The sequence below is a fragment of the Eurosta solidaginis genome, chromosome 2 (genome assembly GCF_040869045.1).
Source record: "Eurosta solidaginis isolate ZX-2024a chromosome 2, ASM4086904v1, whole genome shotgun sequence".
In the NCBI taxonomy this organism is placed as follows: domain Eukaryota; kingdom Metazoa; phylum Arthropoda; class Insecta; order Diptera; family Tephritidae; genus Eurosta; species Eurosta solidaginis.
Genome location: NC_090320.1, coordinates 4,085,154 through 4,108,167, shown reverse-complemented (window position 1 = coordinate 4,108,167; position 23,014 = coordinate 4,085,154). Strand labels below are relative to the sequence as shown.

Genomic DNA, 23,014 nt, shown 5'->3' with positions numbered 1-23,014 from the left:
TTAGTTGTTTGTTTTTGTGATCTCTGTTTTATTTTTTGTTTGCTGATTTGTTTTGCCGTCGTTCGGTTTGCATAGCTCATACGTATTAATTCTTAATATGTAATCAAATGAGGTTATTAATTTATTTTCGAGTTGTTGTTGTTTTGTAGTTAATGTTTTGGAACATAACTAAGGATCATATATATGATTGTTGTTCCACAGCGTAGCCTTATAATTTCGTTAGATGTTGATTTATTCATTTTATATTCAAAGCAAATTCTGATTGTATCTATTGCACAAGATTTACAAATAGAAGCAAAATAACCATACTAAACTAAATAGAAACTTTTAAAAAATAAAGCCAAAAAAATGTTTTTGTTGTCACGGTCAACGCATTCAAATAGAATAGCTTTAGCGTTTCTGCCGGTTCGGAACCCTTGATGATGAAAATGCTCTTAGGATTTTTTTTTGCTAGGACGAAAGCATCCCAACTACACATTTGACCAGAAAAATGTGTTTCTTGCTGGGATGTTGTATTAAGTTCGTAAGCTTTGTTGATGTGCTTGTTTTTTGTTCTGTTCTCAGTCCACAAAGATTTTCTCTAACGGTATAGTCTTGTTTAATTTTTCATGTTCAAGATGTGCTTTGTTCACTAGTTGCGGAACGGGTATGTGTATTTGGTATTTAACATAACTTTTACTAGAAAAAAACGATAAATGTACACAAAAATTTGTATGCGTACAATAAAATTCGCAATATATATCTTTTAACCTTTAGCTGTAACTTGGAATGAACGAGCGATTTTTTGTTTGGTTAAATTACTCCCCTATTCGTATTTTGTTGATCATTTAGTTGAAATGAGAATCATACTATTTGGGTAAGTTTTGAGTTACTCGTATTTAAAACGAAATTACCAAGTACAGTGGCAATTGAGGCGCAGAGTTATTTTGGAAGACAAAAATTGGACAAAAAAGTTCATAAAACTATCAAAGTCAGATTTGAATTTTTTAGTCTGAATTTCTTCCTCTACTTATACATGACTACTAAAGCAATTGAAGGAGAAAAATACGCTTGAATGGAATGTTCAAAATCATTTTTTTTACATGAAAAGTCAAGAGAATCGAATAATTTACTCGGGAAAAGGGTGCGAATAACTCTCTTTTGAGAAGCTTGCATAAAATCGCAATTCAATGGAAAAGTGCATTAAAAACTTATATTTAATAAGTTAATTTTTGATTTAGTTTGCTGCTATGATGCATGCTGGTTCAAGACAAGAGAATTTGAAATGAAAATCTAAGTAATAAGTTAAGATGAGAGGGAGATTTATTGTTATATCCACAATGAACATATCGGTTGCTTTATAAGTAATAAGGTACAACCATGCAATAAAAGCAAGTTATTATGCTGAGATAATATTCAAGAAAAAAGCTGCGATGATAAAAAAACGGCAAATCACAAACATGAAGTATTCGAGTTTATCTAGTCATTTTAACGTTGATATGGTTTTCCAATTAATTCCATACCTGAGATCGGTACGAAGCTTATACTTTTTTTTATATCTGAATGATCTAAAATAACGTCACTTAAACGATTTTAAAGCGGTAAAGGTTTTTTGGGGGAAATGGACTGAAAAAGTGATAAATCGTGATACAAAGACATATCAAAGAACACAACTAACTGATTGGAAGTAAAATTTAAAAATTGACCAATTTCTATTCAGATTGTTTTCGTCACCACTTCAAATTCACGCAGATATTCGATAATCTGTTTTCATAATGTAAAACGTCACCTTGAAATAAAAAAATATATGATCCTCATTTTACTCATAAAGTAATCAACAAAATCAATTAATTCGCTTTCTATAAAATTTCGAAAGTAAGCAATACCTAATTACCCTAACAGCAATATGTACATGTATGACATTGAAGTGACCCCAATCTAAACAAATTACAGTCGGTTAATGATTTTCAACATCACCCAACCGCAGCCAAACAATAAATCGATCGATCATAACGCATTCGGTATTTCATTTATAATTGCAGTCATCAACACGCAAATATTATTGCTCGCAGCCATTTCTCACAGTGTATGACGCATTATATAAGGACATACACACGCGCCAGCGCAACCACACACTAAAGTGCCAGTTTACAAGCACAGGTATGGTGACGCGTCGTATGTTTCATATGAGCACATTGAGGTGTTGTTATGTAACATTTTGCGATTTTGAAATTTTGAAACTTTCTCGCATGATATTTTGCGCGTCTTATTTCGTAGTTTATTTTATTAATTTCATTGAATTTCTATTCCCGTTTCCCAGTTCTGTTTGGGTTATTTATATTGGTTTTGTGCGTTTGTTTAATAAATTGTGGGATTTAACTTTTTTAAATTGGATTCTAATGGTGTTAAAGCTTAAATTGTTATGCAAAATATCGCACGCTACAATTTTTTGTTCGTTTATTATATTACACGCTAGTTAAATGATCGATTCATAATATTTAAAAACAATTGGCAGTTTTAACGGCTTCTTATAAGTGTTTTTAAGTGTTTACCTGCATGCGATATTTTGCATATTATTTCTGCTTTGGGATTTTTTTTTTATTTTATTTTCTTTTTAATGGAAACCTTTTGCAAAATTTTAAATAATTTTAGCAAAAATAAAATTTTATAAAAATTAAAAAAATATAAAAGCTACTTTTAATAAAATTTAGCTACATGATTTTTGTCATCCCTTTCCTCTATCTGCTATGACATATATTTTTTTGTTTTTATTTGAATAAGTTCTACTGGTGAAATACTCATGCACTTATTACTTAAACTATTTGCCTATTTCATTCCCAATGGTTTGAGTGTATCTCATTTCGATTTATCTTTAAATAAATTTTTTCTATTGGGCTAATTACTATTTATGATGAACTCTTTGCATTAAGATGCCTTTACATGTATGGATGTATGCATTTATGTTTAACTGTATGTATGCAATATTATTTACTATTTACAGAAATCAGTCCATTTTGCTGATTTTGAATTTTTTTTTATCATTTCTCACTACCTTTTATTAGTTTTATACCTAGGTCGACGTTGGAGATTGAGACGTCATTTAAAAAGTGTTTGATAGGTACTAAGATTATTATTTCCTTTAAAAGTATTCAGTTTGCTCTTTGTGTATAGTAAGTATGCGAGCGGTTATGGACTGTTTTTTCGAAATATTTCTATATTGGTTGTTCAGAGATAATCTCGGAAATAAATATTAAAGGTATCTCTTTGACTCGGGGTATAGAGTGCTGACTGAACAGTTAAGAAGAAAAGGCGAGCTTTGTTTTACCTAAAGTAAGCTTAAAGCTAAGCGCAAATCCAATGATTTTAAAGCTTTGAGAGAACGCTAAACAAATTTTTTCTCATACCAAAAGCTTGACCTAACATAAGCTAGAATCTATTGCATTCAAAGCGCTGGAAGAGAACAAAAAAAAACTGAGCTTTCTTATACTGAAAGTTTGCTACCGAGTTTCATTGGAAAAACTGGTTAAAAGCTTTGGAAGTACAATAAAGTGGGACAAGCGATTAACTCATGGTATTATTTCATGGATACATGTACATAAGTCTGAAACTTTTTAAAATCTACCTCATAAACAACAGTTTTATAGTTGTGGAAGAACGGTAAAAAAAAAAAGATTTAGTAAAAATATGCCTCAAGAGAGGGTTCATAAATATTAGCTTTCTAATAAGCTCAAAGCTTGTGTGGAGCAGTGATCGATAAGCTTTGGAAGAACAGCAAATTTACAATACTTCTAAAGTAAACATTTCCCACATAAAATAGTTTTGCAGTTTTGAAAGAGCAGTAAAAAAGCTTGAAAAGCTTTGGAACCAGTGGCCGTTGGAATTTCGAAAGTTTTTATGAACAGCGTCCTAAAGTACAGATATTTAGCTACTACAAAGTAAACAGTTCTCAAAAATAGGAGCACGCGAATCCTTAGCTTTTCGAAGCAGTTCCCAGCTTTACTGAATGCCTTTACAAGCCAAAGAGGTAAATTTGAAATATTATCATAAAGTTTTAAAATGTCGATCGAAAAAAGCTTCAGACAAGGGCAAGCTCTTAGGGCTTGTGTAAAGTTTAATGCATAAAAGCGTAATCTCTCAAAAATTTTAATTTAGTCTTAAGTATACAAATCATTATTCATTATTATTTTATTCATTAAAATAAAATACGATTTTAATATTATCTTTTTTTTTTTTTGTTTACCTAATCTGTTTCTAAACTAAACCTCGGGGGACATTTTTTTTCTGTTATTAAAAAAACCTATTTACGCACTAATTTTTTGTATCTTTTTTAGGAAGAAAATTGCAATTTTTTTAAACTATATTTTAACTAAAAAATATATTCAATACATCGTAGTACTTTAATAATGCGTTACGATTTATGTGTTTAATTTTTAGTTTTAGTTGGTTTTACGATTTTTTTGGTTTAAACTTATGAAATAGTTTAAGCTTTTTATAAAATTTTTTAATGTTTTTTTTTCTTCTGTGTGTTTTTGTTATTGTTTGTTATGAATTTGCTGGATGTGATGTATTTTGAATTAGCGTGTTTTTGGATGAGTTTTTCTTCGGCTTCTTTATTTTGCGAGCATTTAATTTCTTCGTGCGCTGCGCACATTTTCTTCTGGAATAGAATTTTCGCCTTTTTTGACTGTGGGTGCGAATATAAAATTGCATTTGTGTATGCGCAGATGTATGTTTTGTATATGAATGTTATTTGCATTTGTATTTGAATGATTGTGCGTCTGTTGACGTATGATTTATTTTTATGCGTTTTCCGTTTGTTTGTGTTTGTTTAAATTTTTTTTACGTTTTTTTTTTGGTTTTAAATTTTAAAGTTTACTTAAAAATTTTCGTTATTAATTTAATAATTAACAAATTGATTTTATAATAAAACCAATAACAATAACCTCGCTCATATGGCTACGAGACAATAATATGTGGTGCTGATAGTAGTACAGCTATTGTGGCTAATATTGTGAACATTGTGAATATGATAAGGCACAGTCTGTCAACGACCATAGCTGCGAATTTCCAATCATTGGCAATGTCATTTTCTTCGTCTTCTTTGCGTAGCTGTTTCAATTGCCACATAATACAATTTTCATACATATATTTATTTTGTATATTTTTTTTTTGTGTACAGAAAACCGTGGTGTGAAAGGAAAAAGTGCAAAGAAATAGATAGGAATTATTTTAATCTGATTAGTTTGTTTTTGTAAATAAAGCCTGATAATATTTTGAGCTACATATATTTTCAAGCATCTACATATATAATTATTTCTTATTATAGTGGTGTAAATATAATAAATTAAACTCAAAGCAGAATTTGTACAAGGAGAGAGGAGAGGGACAGTTTGGTAATTAGTGATGTGCCTTCAACACATCCAGTTATGTAATTGAAGTTATACGTCTACTAAGATACCCAATTTATCAAAACCGGGTTCATGTTGGAATGGGCACTTAAATATAACATTCATATATTGTAAAATAAAATAAAATAAAGTAAAAAAATTTATTTGCACAGAAATATATTTTTGCAATATATTGACAAAAGATAGTTCATTGCAATACTTAGTAGAAATGTATCTTATATGTTGAAAGGGGAGATGACAAGAAAAACCACAAAAGATCTGGTTAACCTGTTCTGGGACTGTGCTTTGGACGACAAATCCTATAAGTAGAACGATTCAGGAGTGATTGGGTCAAAAAAATGGATGTCCTAAAAAGGGATATGAAAGAGAAACTAACTAGCCTCGCGGATTTTCAGATACTCTAGACACTGAAATCATATATTTATTTGCTATATAAGCTCATAATCAGAAGCAATGATATAATACTCGATCCTCAATTATAGAGATACCAAATTCCGCAATTTACAGAAGAGTTGGCGTATAAAGTTAGTAAACAAAGGGCATGTATATAGAGCTTCTGGGGCAGAATGTAAATACCGTGGCCCTGTCCTTTTCCTTCTGCTTCATATCACGGCTTGTCTCAGAAGTACAAGAAGTGCGCAGATAACATGTCTGCTCTTGTTGGAGGCAAGATTCTGAAGACTTAGTACTAAGACAACCAAAAATAAAAAAAAAAAAACAAAAATACGAGATTGGAACTTTTAAAAGAGATTCAACACTCTCCAAACTTTATAATAATTTTATGGTTTGTAACTCTTATGTTGAACACAAACTTTGTGTCACAAGCGCTGAGTTCTCTTTAGGATGCTTTGGTTAATGTCAGAAAGGAAGGAGCACTGAACTTATTCATTGGCTTATCCACGGATGTAGCCATCATCAATCGATGTACAGGTAAGATTTTCAAATACACAAACTGAAAGGCCCTGCAAATTGATGCAAATTGGAACAAGAAATTGGATTTCTGACTTAAAACAGTTGAATTGTTCGGCGTTTTCTAAAATAATATGCATTATTTTATAAGTAAATATGCTGAGATTATGATTGTGATTTGGAAACATATGCTTGCCAGATATCCAATTGTATTGTTCACTCCTCAGTAGAACAATGAAAGTCAGTGGTCACCAAAATTGACTGTGTTGGTAAGAGTAAAATCATCGTAGTAGAATTGTTTTAGCCGTTGATTAACTAGCGATAAGGGAAGCCTTATGCACGTATTAGTGGTTGAGTGGAGCGTCATGTCGTTGTTCTGCTTGTCAGCGACAACTAAATGAAAGAGAACAATAATATGTTATAATACGCTCAATATTATCGACTCCTGTGGGTAGAGTGTGTGAGAAGCTTTGGATTGTAGACGTGAAGTGAAAGTTGTAAGAATTGTAGCACTACGAAAAATGCTGTACCAATGCTCCCAAAAAGAGTAGTGCTGCTGGTCAAGCGTTGCGCTAAGCTTGATTCGTTAAAAGTAAGTGTTGCGGCCACAACTTCTTGGAAAACAAATTACCTAGCTTTTTTCACGTGAGGCAATTTTTAATTCAACAAAAATATTGAATGAAATTACCTAAGCAGATTCAACTTAAATTTAGTTAAAACATGTAAAATAAAGAACTTTGTAATTTACCTGATCGGTAATAAAGCGAATTTCCTTTAAAATTAAACCTAGTTCATATTCCGTAGCTGACTTAATACACGTATGATGCGTAACGGCATCCGGCATGCGCGTGCTGCCAATAGGACCGATGCTGCCGTCATCACCTTGCCTAAAAAGAATAAAATATCATTTGAAAAATGTTGTTTTAAAGAAAAATTAATAAAATTAAGTGTGGTTAAAGGAAAATTTTAAAACCCACAAAACATGTTTGGCATCTCGTGGTTGAGCAAACGCATTCTCAAATTTGACAAAGCTTTTAATTAAATTAGTATTCAGTCACACTTTGCTTTATTAATTCTACAATTTTATATAAATTTTTTCACAACAACTTTAATGCTCGTTACCCATAAACGGTGCGATAGAAAGCGGGATTGTGGGGTAATGTACCAGCGGGCGTCATCGGGCGACAGTTGTGCCGAAAATCATCATCAATGTCGAGCACATTAGCGAGTAGCGATTTCGATGATCTGTTTATAGTTAAAAGTGAAATAATTAAAAAGAAAATTAATATATAAAGATAAATTTTTTTTATTGAACTACTTATTAGATTAAACTCAAATATTGTTTTAATTTTATTAACCTTTTTTTTAAGTTTTGTTAAATATTATATAATTTTCTTATAATTCTTAGCAATGATTAAAAATATTATTTGACACTCAGAATTAATTTCAGTTTTGCCTACCGCTCCTTCAGTTCAACGTCCGACAGTATTTGATGCTTTCGCTCCGATGATGTGTCCGAACATGGCGTTGTCGGAAATTCTAGTATCAACGGTCTACCCGGACGACTCATTCGTAGTATCCATGGTAACCAACATAAAAATACGATGCGTATCTAAAGAGGGTTCAGGCGTAGCGTAACGATAATATGCGTACAGCATTATTATTGAAATAAATAGAAAAAACCGATTAATATTAATATGTTTAAAGAATTAAAATGTGTAGATTTTTGTTTTTCAAAAATGCGGTGATGATATTTCAGCAAATGTAAGGTTTTTTTTTAATATTCCACCAATCATTGGAAGTTTTTCATATTTGTTTTTTATAAAGCGCAATATAAAGTAATAGCAATATTGTCAGATCATTTCTAGCTAAAATTTTCATTTTACTTAGATAATCTTAGCATTTAGTGGTTTAAACTTAGATTAGAGATAGAATTGTAAGATAAACAGCCAATTAGTAAGGTTAAAAAAAGTTTAGCTTGAACTGTGGTTTAAAGATGTTCAGAGATAGCGATAAGGATCTTAGGTCAAGGCTTTTACCTTAGAAATAACTTCAAACTACTCCTGTTATGATCGTTTATGTGGCTACAACTCCAGGAAAATGTTCATTACAAATTCAGCATTTTAATGAAGCCACAATTATGATACGACAATCGTATTTTCAATATTTTCAAAATTACGATTGCTCCGTCAAAGTGGTCACTTTGATAAATGATTTGAATTTTACAACTTGAAACGCTAATACAATCCTTTTTGCAATTTTTCTAGTGCTTGATATTGCGCAGAAATAAAAGCATATTTTTAAACGTGTGATGATTCAGCGCAACTCTGGCTCACTGATAAACTATTTTTATTTCATTACAAGTATGTAAGAGAAATGATTTTACATCTAAAATTCAGCATATTTAAAACGCATGCAAAAATAAAGCATAATCGAAAGCGCACTGACCCTAGCTTCAGTAAACTTTGCCCGACAACTTGAAATTTAATATGAACTTATTCTATTTAAAAATGTATTGTCTTTAACATTTTTCGATTACTTTCCCGAGAGCGTTTAAGTCCAATTTTTTTGTCAAAATGCAACAGTTTTGGTAAAATTGAAGGTTGATTCTTTAACTTTCCAACGATTTCTAGATCAAATCAGAACTAAAAAGTCGAAAGGTTCAATTGGAAGAGATCGATATGGCAATCTATTTGCATAAGCCGCTGCATACTTTTTAATTTGCGTCCATGGTGTTGAAGACACTCCCCGAAGGTCTGTCGCCATCTTTTCCCCTTTTGTTGCTATTCATTTTATACACACTCCGCTACATACTATGTACTGTATGTTTTGAATCCCAAATAGCGTGGAATATTTTTCGGCGCGTTCAACAAAACTTGATCAGTGATAATGGATTTATAGCACTGAGCTCTCTAATTCACCACTATAAATAATGTTATTTATGGATTTTTGATAAAAATTAAAGAAATAATCGATGTTACCTTAGTTCGCTGGTGGGTTCAGAATGAATTAATTTCGAATGGGAAGATTCATCTAAAAAATTTTGTTAGGAAATTGACATAGTTTAACGCCTCGTTCGAAATGGGAGAGTAAACTACGAATGAGAAGTTACGTGCAGAGATGTTTTAGCCTGCTTTGTTTGCTTGAGATGCACTTGGAGTTTTTATATGTATTAATGCGGAAGACACAGCTAAGATTGCACATTTAGAACAGCAAGCAGTGGATTTTTGTTCTTTAAATTTTGTAAATTGAACTTTGTTTTTATTTTCGATATTTTAAGAAAGCAATTTGTAGCTGAGACTATGCGAACCAATCTTAAAACCGTTTTCGAAAAAAATTGATTATTCGAGCTAGCTTTACGAAAATTTTGAATATTTTATTTGGATTTCCCAAAATTTTTTTGGGAATGCAATTTTGTAGACCAATCAATTTTACAATGATAAAGTACATTTAGAGGTCTCTCAAAATTCGCTTTGATTTTTGATAATTTTTTGTCGAAGGGTGCTTTATATTTTCTTCTACATAAAAAAAGAATGTTCACACTTTGTAAAATAAAATGAAATCTAAAGAGAACAATGAAACTAAGTGGCAAGTATTTTGGCACTTCCGTTAGCAGCGCTAAGTGTGCAAAAAATAACATAACAATAACACATGTGAAGGTAAATAAATACATCATCGTGAACGACAAAGTGTATAATAAATATCTGGTATATGCAACAGCGGTGTCTGCAGCCAATACACAAAGCATATTCCTAGCCGAAGTTGCGCCAGCTCGTCTGAGCTCCACTAAGCTTTTAATCTTTGGGAACATCAAAGCGCAAATGCATTAACAAATGCCACTTTTATAGTTTATATTTTGCTATATACTTTTTTTGTCATGTACACTTGGGTGCGGTACCGATTTCCTTTGCAGATGTGTCTAATGAGTGAAGCGTTAAATTAACAAATGATGGTAGTTAAGTAAAGTAGTGTATCTGTGTATGTGTGACTGTGAGCAACTAGTTGACAGATTCAGTGGTTTTGCTTTAATGGACTTTTAGATATTTTATAAATATATTAATTTATAAATAAATACAAGAACACAGCTTGACCAAAACGAAACTGTGTGTGGATATGTATTTGACCTACGCGATTTTTGTGAAAGAGCTTTTGAACGTATTTAGCGTGAATTTTCAAGATCATTGTTGCAACTGAGACTTGTGTATATAAAAATCTCTAAAGAAATGTAAACAATTTTTTTAAATTCCTTGCCATAGAAGACCTTATCCTTGGTCATGCCACTTACTAAGAACAAATATTTTCATTTATTTTAAGCTCACTGCAGCTGCTTTATAAACTGAGATTAGTAATCTAGTTCGTGAAAAAATTTAACTACTAATTGGTTTTCATTTGTTCAACTCTGTATAATTTGCTCATATGCATAATTTCTTTCATGCATGCTCACAACTTAAATCCTTTCAAAGCAAGTAGTACCTTGTGTAATTAATATCACAAATCGATTGCCTTATCTTACCTTTTTTGTTATTGCAATGATTGCAAAATGATTTCTTGCTTCTACAAGTTGCATGCAACTCTTTGTAACTTCGGCGCAAAAAAACTTTAAATGATTGAGATAAATGGTTTTTCAAATCAAATAAACATTGAAAGACCACAGTTGCACTCACACCAATGACTAGCTTTTATTGCATGTCGAAGTCACACTAACGAAACTTAGTTGTAAATGGTAAATGCTCTTTATGGGGTTTGATATGCATGAAAGTCTTGCCCTAAAGGTGAACAATTCAAAAGGCAGAAGCAGAGAGTTTATTTTGAACAAGTTGGAAAAGTATGCATTTGGTTGATTGGTTGGATAAATATTAGGAATTGGTATGTTATAGGGAATTCTATTCATATACGTACTTATCTTATTTTAATCTTTAAAGGAAGAGTTGAAAATATAAAATTTGTTTTGCTAAAAGGTTTAACATTTTTATAAAAATCGTACGCCGGATGAAAAAGAGAGTCGTAAGCCGTTCATTCTTTCATTTTATTATAGAGATTCTAATAAAATATTCGTAAAAGGTTTTTATTCTAAATGGACATAATAGGTATGTAATCACGCTCACTTTTTATGTATCGTAATAAATCTTCTATATTTCAATAATGACTGGGCTATTATATTCAAATTTGACATGAAGTTTGTCTACGAGAAACCAACTCTATCCATAAATATTAAAAGTAATGGGCGTGACAACTTCTTCTTATTATCTATGCTACTTTCGATAGAGCTTATCATCAGCTTTCGGTAGCGATATATTCGTATCCGTTCAATGTAATTGCTTCTCACAGCAGAACAGGTCCGAAATAATTAAAAAAAAAAACAATTGATTAGGAAAATGTAAAATAACTTAAAGGAAGATCTCTGTACCCTACAAAGCTACGATGCTGAAATTTCAGAGGACAAGGAAAACCTAAAATACATACTTAAATATTTTTAAAAATGAGGCTGACAACCCCTACTTAGGCCATGCACATATTTTTAAAAAGTTTTGCATTGATTTCTGATATCTCTAGAATGGTTGAAGATAAAGTGACGAAATTTGGTTTTGGTTTTTTCTATTCAAAGGAAAATGTCTCTGAATAAAATTCACGGTTGATAACATAGATGAAAATTACGATTGAGGTCGCCCATTATCTGTAGAAACTTAATTTCAATGAAGTACATAGCTTTGTATTTTCTTCCGGTTGAGCCCATCATCAAATAAAAGAAATCCAACTATGAAAGATACTGTCTGAAGCCTCGTTTAGTTTCGAACGAATGGTAGAAGTCGTTCCCAACTGACTAAGATGATGCTGGTACTCAACGTCATTTTGTACAACCGTATAAGTATTGCGGGTATACAAAATTCAGAATTAGCGGTTTATTTTCGTACTGCTGTACAATCAACGAAGAGATAAGGTGTGTAAATTCTGTTTCCTGCCGGACCTTGAACAACCTATTACTCATGGAGTTCGGATATTAAAATATATTTCGCAGACATTGTTGACGTCTTGCCTAGTGACATTTTTTCAGGTCATATGATTCTCCACGTAATCACCGAAATAGAGATACATACTAATAGAATGCGATTGTGAAAAAAACAAATGAAGTGGAAAATACTTGTTCCTATAGCGAACCATATATCGATTAGGTCTTTGCTATGGTACACTCTTGGAGATGACCTTTGAAGTGGAAGGTGATGCGTATTTTATTTGTTAGTTTTAAATTTGAATTTTCTTTGCTGGCAAAACTTATACGGTGGTGAAAATTATATTGGGCTCCATATATTGTTAGGACATCTTCTAGTTTTTCAAGATAAAAAGTCGTTTTAGACAAGGCTACATCGCGCCATTGATGCTAGAGAAGGTAGTCTGCGCAGTGGAACTAAATGGCTCGTGCTAATCTACTATAAGAACGTTCAACTACCGAAGTATGCTGATAATATTAACTATAGGTCTTCAAAGTCGCGATGTCAGTTCAGTATTCTCTGATATTGTGGTGAAGGAAGCCAAAAAGAAACACTTGATTTCAACTAAGGAAATATTTTATGAAAATTGTCTATATTTAAGGTGCCCTATTGGCTAAGCACCTGAATCAAGCTAAAAGCAATTAGCTTGAGTATATCATGTGATGTAAATGCTAATATGTATGATTGCAAATTGCTACCGTTCACATGTAAACTCTACAGGTAACCCAAAAGTATCGTAACGTAATAGCATAACCACAACATAGCATACATAAGAACACGATAAACTGATATATATATTGCTACACATGGATGGTTGTAAAGTGGCTAACATTGATGAGAATTTGTGCACGTTTCTCTATATTACATACATAGATATGCATTTATGCTGATATTGCACAAGCAAATGGCTAATCGAAATTTTAATTTCAATATTTGTATGCAAAGCTCCTGGTTTTGTGGTTGACATATGCTATATGACAGAAAACTATGCTGGGTGATACATAACGTTGGCGGCTCTGCAAACCCGGCTAGCGATGAGTCACAATACCGCTTTTTTAGAGGAGATAGATTTTAAATGAACGTGAAAGATAGTCTTCGTGGGTCTTATATTCACGAGAGCTGTTTATATGGAAAGCGATTTGATATTTTTTATAACATTTTTTAGGACCTAATATTTGAGTTTTTTAATTTGAAAGTTCAGCCAAACGTAGCGATAAGTTAGGGAATCGTCAGGATTTTGGTTTCTATAAAATAATGACATATTATGCACAACTTACGTTATTGCAATGTGAGTACTATCAGTGTAGTGAATTTGTTAGATTAGCTTTCCGAAAATGCAATAAAACTAAATCAAAAACCATAAACCGCTAATTAGAAATTCCTCACCCAACCAACCTTCTTCATATGCTTTCGCACTAATTTCTTTCAAGAACACTGATAAGGATGGAATATTTACGGTTTGTCATTGTTGATTGAACGCCAACATAGAAAATCACATAAAGGCGTTACCAGGTATACACCCATACACATCAGATATGCAGGTCCTTTCAACTGTGTTTGTCAAATTACAAATATTTGCATCTTTCGATTTGTATTAGCTATGCTGCTTGATTGCCTTTTATTGACGCTGCTGACACCGCCTGGTACAATGGCACATCTATTTTATTGTTTGTATATTCATATACATATACCATGTGTCAACAAAATGCGCTAACGAATCTTGTCAGCATTATAAAAAAAGCTTTTCACAAATATTGCCGTTCGCGTTTCAATTACTTCCGTGTGGATAAGAATCAAATATATTCATTGTAAGAAACCACGAATATGCACTAAGATGCAGAAGCGCAAGAAGTTGGCAGGGTATATTAAGTGCACAAACAATAATGCTAAGGTAACTGTACAACGAATATATACCAACATACATTATACCATAAGTAAAGGTGTGCTAAGCTTCTGAAATGCATTTTTGAAAAGTAATCTAATCGTAGATGCATGTTTATGTAGGTGTGTATAAAGAATATATTTTTTCGTGGAAAAACATATGTACTGTGTCATTTCTAATCACTTCCTTTTTACTTCTTGGAGTTTATTGTACTTTGCATATTTGGATTGCCTCAAATAGGTGACAACCAAAAGCGATTATGCACGAACAAATTTTGATGCTAGAATACGAAAACTTGTTTACCAGAATCTTTGAGGGGCCTTGCGAAATGTTTTTTATTTAGCTGTAAAGACTTGCTCTAAAATAATAAACTATGACATAACACTACCTCTATTTAATTCCATGCTTTTAGGCACGGCTTTTTGAGTGAAAATATAAATTTTAAATAGCAAAATGAATATAAAGTTTTTTGTTATACAATTTTTAAGGTAAACAAGTCGTTTTCTACCTCGAATCCCTGCCATAAATTGTGTTGGTATTAAAGTAAATGGCTATATAAATCCTTTTATTCCAAGAACGCTCCATTTATTTGGAAAGAGCTAAAATACTCCAAAGTGCATACTACGATAGGTAAGGTTCCCGTTGTGATACCATATAAGATAATGGTGAGGTAACCGATGTATTTTCGAATAAAACAGATCTGGAACCTGGGCTAGTCCTTAGGAGATCCTGTCGAGCCGAAACCGAAACACTTTCTGACAAAATCTAAACAGTCAATCATGCAGAGTTTTGATGATTCCACCTCATCATCCTCCATGCAACTGCATCAAGAGAGATTTTCCTGCATGGTGAGAAGAAACGCATGCAAATTTTCAGAAAAACGATGGAAAGACATCGTGGACAGTTTAAGTGTTTGTATGGAATGTTAAGCATTGTACAGGCGACACAGTTTTTCTGGAACACTAAAACTATAACTCTTCCAAACATTTGACTAAGCATCCCTTATCTTTAAATACAAATAAAAATAACTAAGACGTGCTGGATTATAACATGTTCTGTGGAGAAGATTTGTACGAACTTCGTTTTATGAAAAATAGTAAAAGTACTGTGTTTCAAGACTATGGATTCATTCAGTTTATATGAGGTCCTCACCACCAGTTAAACTGTGCTGCCAGAAAAGTTTCTTAATTTGTTGTACTGTATTATTTAGAAATAGAAAAATCGATAGTTGTTTCCCAGCTTAAGTGCAGAATCGCATATGTTTTTCAAAATTCATTCCCTTCTCCTATATTTTTTCAGTGTAGTTTGGAGCTTTACTTCTTTAAAAATAATATAAAACTTGAACGTAGATATGTATATCTTCAATTCTCAAACAAGACCGTAAATACATTGTTACTTTATGCCAAGGAAACATAATGCTACTCAAAAGTATCACAAGAGTAGTTTTGCTTGTTTCCTTTTGTACCTTTGAATTGGAAATTGATATGTTATCTTATTGTTAGAGCATGGCTGCCACAAAATGGTTCGAAAAGCTTGTGGCATACATACATATATGGACGAGGGCGCTAGTGATAATAAGCGCCACAAATGTCGCGAAGTTTGCAAGAAAGTTGGTATTTGTGTTTTTGGTATATATATTTAAGTTATTTAAGAAGTTGGAAAAAGTTGCTCTCCAACTCAAATACCAAATCTAATCATGTTAACTACAGTTACTTTTGCATGCAACTTGAATCTCATTTCAATATCAAAAAACTTCACATTTGCCATCGGCAACCTCAATACGGTGACTAGGCAACATTGTTGTCGTACAATGTCAAATGTGTTTGCCATCCTTTTTTACTACACAGTGACAACCAAGTTCACCAATAAGTAAAACGGTAAATTTAGCGCCGGTTTTGACCACGCACTGCTTTATCGACCTCGAATCACTAATGTGGCATAATGGAGCCTTTGACCCCGAATGACCAGTGCAATGTCTTTGTGCAATTTGAGTAGATTTTTTTACTACCTCAAGACCTGGGGCCCTATTCGCTAACTGTGAGTTTTAAAGTGTACACAAGAAATTGTGTAAACTTTGAAATTCTGATTCTGTAAAGCAAAGCTGCGAGCAAACAAACTCACTGATAAAAATTTCGTGAGTTTTCTTGGCAGCCAGTGTACACTATTGTGACATTCAAACCTCACAAGCACTGTTGCAAAATGACTTTCTTGTTTTCATGGCGTTTAATGAATATTTTGTCACTGACATAAGTATTTTACATTCAGCGGTCATTCAGCAAAACAATGTGCACAATAATTTACAGAATCTAATGAAAATTTAAAGTGTAAATTGTGTGTGAAAATGACTTTTCAATGAGTGTACATTTTTAAGTTTTTCACAGTTAGTGAATTGACCCCCTGTACAACAATTTTTTGTCATTATTGCTATCATATACTTTTTATTAATTGCATTTTTTTTAAATTACGGTTTTTATAATTTTTTGAAATTTTACAACATTTTTTATCGATTTGGCAGTAGAGTAATCCCAGGTACCTCAACGAATTCCGACGCACAAATGGTGAGTGACTTGGCCTACCTTGATGTTTCCACTAGGCGGCTTAAATTGCTTGGACATTTTCGTTGTTCGTACCGTAATGCGATACAGTGACAGTTTTAAATTGCCTGTGCGCTTTTTCCAACCATAAGATCTATTAAATGCATAATTACGCGCAAAGTTAAACTGTCAATATTTGGATTCTAGGCGCAGGATAATTGTGCATACATAAATACGAAATTTGCGCCGTAATTGTTGTTGTATGTTTTAATTTAATTTGTTTGTTTACAACCCGCTGCCATATAAACCAAAGTATTTAATCCTTTATACGTTTTTCATTGCATTATGATTAATATGCGCATTTAAAAAAATATATATTGAGAAGTCATATATTGATTATATGCATATTTTTGTAGCATTTTATTTTGTATATGTGACCCGGTCTATGAAAAGGTGGCTTATGACTCAAAAAAGAAATTGCGAGAAACAGCTGTTAAAGATAAACAATGCATTTCTTCAGTTTCTTAGTAGTTTTTCCTTTGCATTATGAACAGTCATGCCCAAAAGGCAAAACACAAACCAGTTTCTGACCGATATTTTGGCATTGCGATCGAAAAAAATGCTATCAAAAAAAATCTGCGGATGCTTCACCAGCCACCAAAGTGGCATGGAAGGAACCAAAGGCTTCATCATCTTTCATTTGTGCTCTGCCTTCTCTACATTTTTAGTACATTTCTAAGCAAGTTAGGACTTTCTAGTTTCCACCACGTGAAAGAGCGTCTCAAAAACTATCGAAACCAGAAAAAAAGTAGAAACAATTTTTTTTGAGTCATAAGCCTCATTTCCATAGACCGGGTCACATATATGTAAGTTCGTATGTGTATGTGTTTGCATTTTTAAATTCTTTTGCCTATCTGTTTTGTTTTTTGCTTCTCTTATTTTACTTTTATTTCATTCATTAATTGAATTGTGCAATAAGCCTTTTGTAGTACACACATACATGCATACATATCTACACCTACATATGTACGCAAGCTTGTGCTCTTGCGCAATATGCGTTGATATGCGCCATATGCACAAATCCAATAAAAGCTGAATGCTTTGAACAGTTTCAATCTCTTATTTGTTGGTTGATTTTATTTTGTTGGCATTTTTCAGCAAACAATTTTGCATATTAAGTAATTGCTTGTAATTTAATTACGGACAGTTTTCTGTTATCGACCGTTGAAATTGTCTGCTTTTAACGGAATATTGATGTTTCAAAATTATTGTGCATAATTAATAAGCATTGATTGCCATTCTTAAAAATGGATGCGTAATGTACTCAGAAAAAAATTTCTCCCGATTGAAGAAAAATGGGAATGAAATGGCACTTAAGAAATTTTTTCCTCATTCGCATGGCCAAATTTCTTCAAAATGAGGAAAAATTCTTCAAATTGAGGAATTTTTCCTCATTTTGAAGAAATTTTGGCCATGCGAAGAGGAAAAAATGTCTTAAGTGCCATTTCATTCAAGTTTTTTCTGAGTGTGTACAGATCGCTTCCTCAGAATACAGATGTGGGATGACACAATTTTACTGGGAAATTCACAAGAGTATCGTATGAGTGTAAAATTTGAATGCTTCAGTTGTTGCCATGGTTTCCAATACAAAATTTGTTTGATGCATAGGACATATGGCGAAAAGGAGACCTTGCCTATATACATTCATTAATTTTTCACAAAACATCATAAAAGGTTTAAAAAACTAATTTTGAATTATAAGATTTTTTTTTCTACGAACATAGGCCAAGCATTTAAACATCACCGTGAAGCCAATTCATGATATATACATATTTCTATCTGTACCACCTAGTAGTATTTTTTTATCATCATGTTTCCCTGTCACCGAGTTCTCAACTATGCTCTAGTTGCATACTTTTTATTTTATATCCTATTTTCCAAATATCTTGCTACGTGTGCCACCTAGCTGACATTTTTAGCGGTGTCTGAAATATATTTCAAGTTTGAAGTCTCTAGCTTACCAGAAAAAAGCAGTTACTATTTTCCAATATCCCGATCCAGGCGCTACCTACACTCAGAAAAAACACTTACTTCAAACGAAGAATAAACTTCTTAAAGTAATTTTCTTTAAATTGAGGAAAATTTTAATTTAATGAGTAAGAATATTTAATCTATAATTCTGTGTGTGTTCCGTATGGAAACGTATTTCCCACTTCAATCATCACCAAATTTTGGCCATAGGTTCCTTTATCAAGACGAAGGTTTTTCTTATTTCAGAACTAACAATTGAAAATTTCAATTTTTTTTTCAATGTCATGTGCGACATTGGGTGGTGTGAAAAATTTTGTATGTCAGTAAAAGTTACTCATACGCCATGTACGTACTTAAGTGCACAACTTTTGTTTGGTCATAGCATTGAATTCACAAAAAGTTAAAGCGATTGCATTGAGTGATTTAAAAGTTTTTATTGAATTTAAGCGTCCCATTGTAAAAATAGCTGTCTATATCAGATGATATACAAAAATTGTGCAGCTAAAATATTTTGATTAAGTTATGAAATTTTGAGTATGAATTGAGTGTGACAAAATAATATTTGAAAAATAAAGCAAAGAATGATAAATTAGGGGAATGAGGGATCTAAGAAAAAAGAAGGAGAGAGGTAGATTGTGTAAAAAAAGAATATGGAGAGATAAGGGAATTATAAAGGGTAAGAATGAGAAAAATTAGGAGATACAGTTTGAAGAAGATCAAACACATATGTTGAAAATATACTTTTATATGTAAGAATAGCAGAAATGTGAAAGCTGTTATTCAGAAACACTTAGTCATACTAAAAAAAGAACTAAAAAAAATCTAAGACCTAAGGTTGCACACAAAGAATTAAAGCAAAGTTTGTGTTAGCCGAAGTCAGCGCGCCCCTAAATATGCTTCCTTTTCTCAAACAAAAAGTTTTCATTGTAGTGAGACTAAAATTATAAATAGAATTTATAAAGCATAAATATATTTATAGCAAGAACCATTTAAGGTGTATACATAATAATGGAACATACATACATATGTATAAGCACCATAAATTTAAACTGTTGGAAGAAGATTTTGTTTTCTTGTTAAAATTTGTCTTTTATTTTTTATTTTCAATACAACAATAATTAAGTGTTGGTTACTGTGTTGCGTTGGGCGTGCGTGCTCAAAAGAGGAATACGCACACACACACACATGCACATACCAACACAGACACATACACAAACACACATTTACATGCCAACATAATAAAACCGCACTGCGTTTTTTTTAGCGCACGCAAACAACCGGCGTTTTTTGCCATAACCCAAATAAGCATGCGTTGCGACAATGTAAAGCATGTGGGCAAACGTCACATCTAAATGTCACGCAGAGCAAAAATTGGAAATCGAGTTAGGTTTTCACGCAGCAAAATTCAATTTGGGTTGCTCTCATACAAGTTGTATGTGCGTGAGACATTTTTGACAGAAAATGACTTGCGTGCGTTTATATTAGGTTGGCATGTTAAGGATTTGTATTTTCGCATCCTTCCTTTCATTTGTTTTTTGAGTGAGATTGGGGCCCAACATCAACATTACGATATTTTTCATTACATAAATTACATTTATAGTAGGCAATGGACGTTTAACGACAACACACAAAATATGCACACACACTAAAGCGAGCAATTCTTTTCTTTTTTTCATACCAAGTGTGTACTTCTAACGGTGGCGATGTATTTTTATACCTTTCATGAACATGAAATGGTATATTAACTTTGGTCCGATGTTTGTAACGTTGAGAAATATAGAAGATAGACTCACCATTAAGTATACCGAATTGATCAGGGCGACGAACTGAGTTGATATAGCCATGTCCGTCTGTCCGTCCGTCTGTCTGTTTGAACGCAAACTAGTCCCTCCAATTTTGAGATATCTCAATGAAATTTGGCACAAGGATGTATTTTTGTATTATATTAGACATTTGTGGGATCCGGTAGGATCGCATCACTATAACATATATCTCCCATACAACCGATCGTTCATATAAGACGATTTTGGTCATTCCTGCCGCAATTTAGAAAGTATAAACGTGAAACTCGGTGATATATATTCTAATATATCATAGACGATATCCTGAAAAAATCACTTTGGTCGGAGCTATATATAGTATATATCCCATACAACCGACCGTTCAGATAGAATGATTTTTAGCAATTTCTCCCTTAATTTCCAATATCAAATCGTTAAACTTTGTGATATTTATTCTAATATATCATAAAAGATTTCATGAAAAAATCATTTCGATCGGAGCTATATATAATATATATCCCATACAATCGATCGTTCAGATAAGGGGGTTTTTTGCCATTTTTTATTTTATATTTATCTTAAAAATCTTTTAGGTATGTACATCTGTTCACTATATATTTCTTATCTTATACATCCGAAAATTTGGAGATTACGAACGGGATAAAATTATTGTTCAGCCCCATTCATGAAAGGTATGAAGTCTCAGTCCCGTCCTAACTTGTTTCTTTTGGCTTAATTTTTTTTTTTAATTTTAATTATATCCACAAGCATATTAAAGTATACAAACACAAACAAAAACACAAAAACAAATATAATGGCGGTTAACAGAGACATTAAAAAAAAATTATGACTAATGATGAAATGGAATTGAGGAAAATTCGAGAATAAGACTTTGTGGATGCTCTTGAAAATAGAAATACTTTTTCGGGTTCAAAAAATAGCAAGCGCCTGAAAGTCTACCATATTTGTAGGTCATGTAGGAATACATAGAAACTTCTTTGAGCGTTTCGGTATACTAATTAAGCGATTTTGTTTGAAAAATCTTTGCGACGCTATTTAAATTCATTTTTATGTAATTATTTTTAATTTTAAGCGTGCGCCAAAATGAGAGAAGCGAACATGTTAGATACCCACTTTTTGCTCTCTTGTCCGTTTTTATGCTCAGGCATACGCACTAAAAGGTAAGATATGTGGACTTAATGTTAATGGCTTGTTCTCGAGTCATTCGTTATCATATTCGATGTAATCATTGAAAATATCACTTGCGTGTCTTATGTTTAACGAAGAAATCGGATTAAGGCTGGATGGATTAATTCGTAAGCCACATATGTATGTAGGTATGAATGTGGTCTAGAGTACTGTGAAGATTCCTTCTCCTACCCCGTATGCTATTTTTGAAGAGCCCTTAAATGTTGAATAATCACTCTGTTTGGCAAGACTATCCCATTGGTCGTAGATTCCAGGGTCGTGCGCAAAGGGGGGAGGGGCCCCATGGGCTTACAACGACTGCATTTTTTTCATAAAAACTGATAACCAATAACTATGTTATTTTTTGCTTTTTTTCATTTCAGTCAAAAGTAAAGAAATGTGCAATTTTTTAATAATAAAAGTTTTTCATTATCCGATTGCTTTTTTTCGATAAATATCAAAAATTCTACACAAAACGCCAATAAATATGGTAAATTTTGCTCTTTACTCAACAGTGAATAAGTACACAATTTTTTACTTCAAGTACTTTTTTTATGCTTTTATATATGTTTTTCGCTTTATATGGTATATTTTTAATGAACTTTATGTAATTATTACTTTCCTTGTACTATAAAAGATTGCATTGTACTAATGCGTTGCCAATGAAATATGAAATAAATAAAATAATCTTTCATTATCGGATTGCTACTAATTTTTATCGCAAAACTAGTCTTGACAATAAAGGATTTTTACTATGAGCTTCCATATGTTCAACCCCCCCCCCCCCCCCCCCCCCCCCCCCCCGAATAAACTCAAAGAAAGATACGTGTCTAAGGTCTTCATGATGACGATGGCTATATAAGGCCTAGTTTTTGAATTTTCTGCTGCCATAATAGTGATTTTGTATGTGTGCATCCCTTAATTGTGACAACAAAAGTCTTAAATTATAGAACGGTTAAAGAAACTGATTGAAATTTGAGCGATTATAAGAAAATATTTTAATTTTGTGTGGAGCGTGTTATCGTACTCATCAGGAAAAAACTAAAGATAAGAAAACCTGGACTTTTAGTTTCTAGTATGTGCTTTTAGGCGCCGGATAAAACTGAAGATTCTCTTTTGAGTATGGTTAAGTAAATATTAACAAAAATGACACAAAACTTCAAAATATAAACAATATGCTTAAAACAAAGCACTAGGGAGCACAACAACAAAAAGCAAACCAAAACAAACACAGCTTAACATAAAAACACAAGCATACATTTAGACGTAGACACCAAAAGAATGCGATAATATTATTATTTTGCACACTTTTAGG

The 23,014-nt window shown here is 32.4% G+C and overlaps 2 protein-coding genes across 3 annotated transcripts in view; one reads left to right on the top strand and one right to left on the bottom strand.

Annotated features, from left to right (window-relative positions):
* Positions 1-23,014, top strand: part of rk (rickets) — a 667,150-nt gene that overhangs the window by 49,801 nt on the left and 594,335 nt on the right. The window lies entirely within an intron of this gene.
* LOC137239138 (acetylcholine receptor subunit alpha-type acr-16-like) overlaps positions 3,160-23,014 on the bottom strand; it is a 283,317-nt gene continuing 263,462 nt past the window's right edge. Inside the window, exons 12-15 of the mRNA XM_067764102.1 lie at positions 7,757-7,908; positions 7,419-7,541; positions 7,045-7,183; positions 3,160-5,088 (exon numbers count right to left, since the gene is read on the bottom strand). Coding sequence (XP_067620203.1) covers positions 4,936-5,088; positions 7,045-7,183; positions 7,419-7,541; positions 7,757-7,908 — 567 coding nt within the window. The 3' untranslated portion in view covers positions 3,160-4,935. The remainder of the gene's footprint in view (positions 5,089-7,044; positions 7,184-7,418; positions 7,542-7,756; positions 7,909-23,014) is intronic.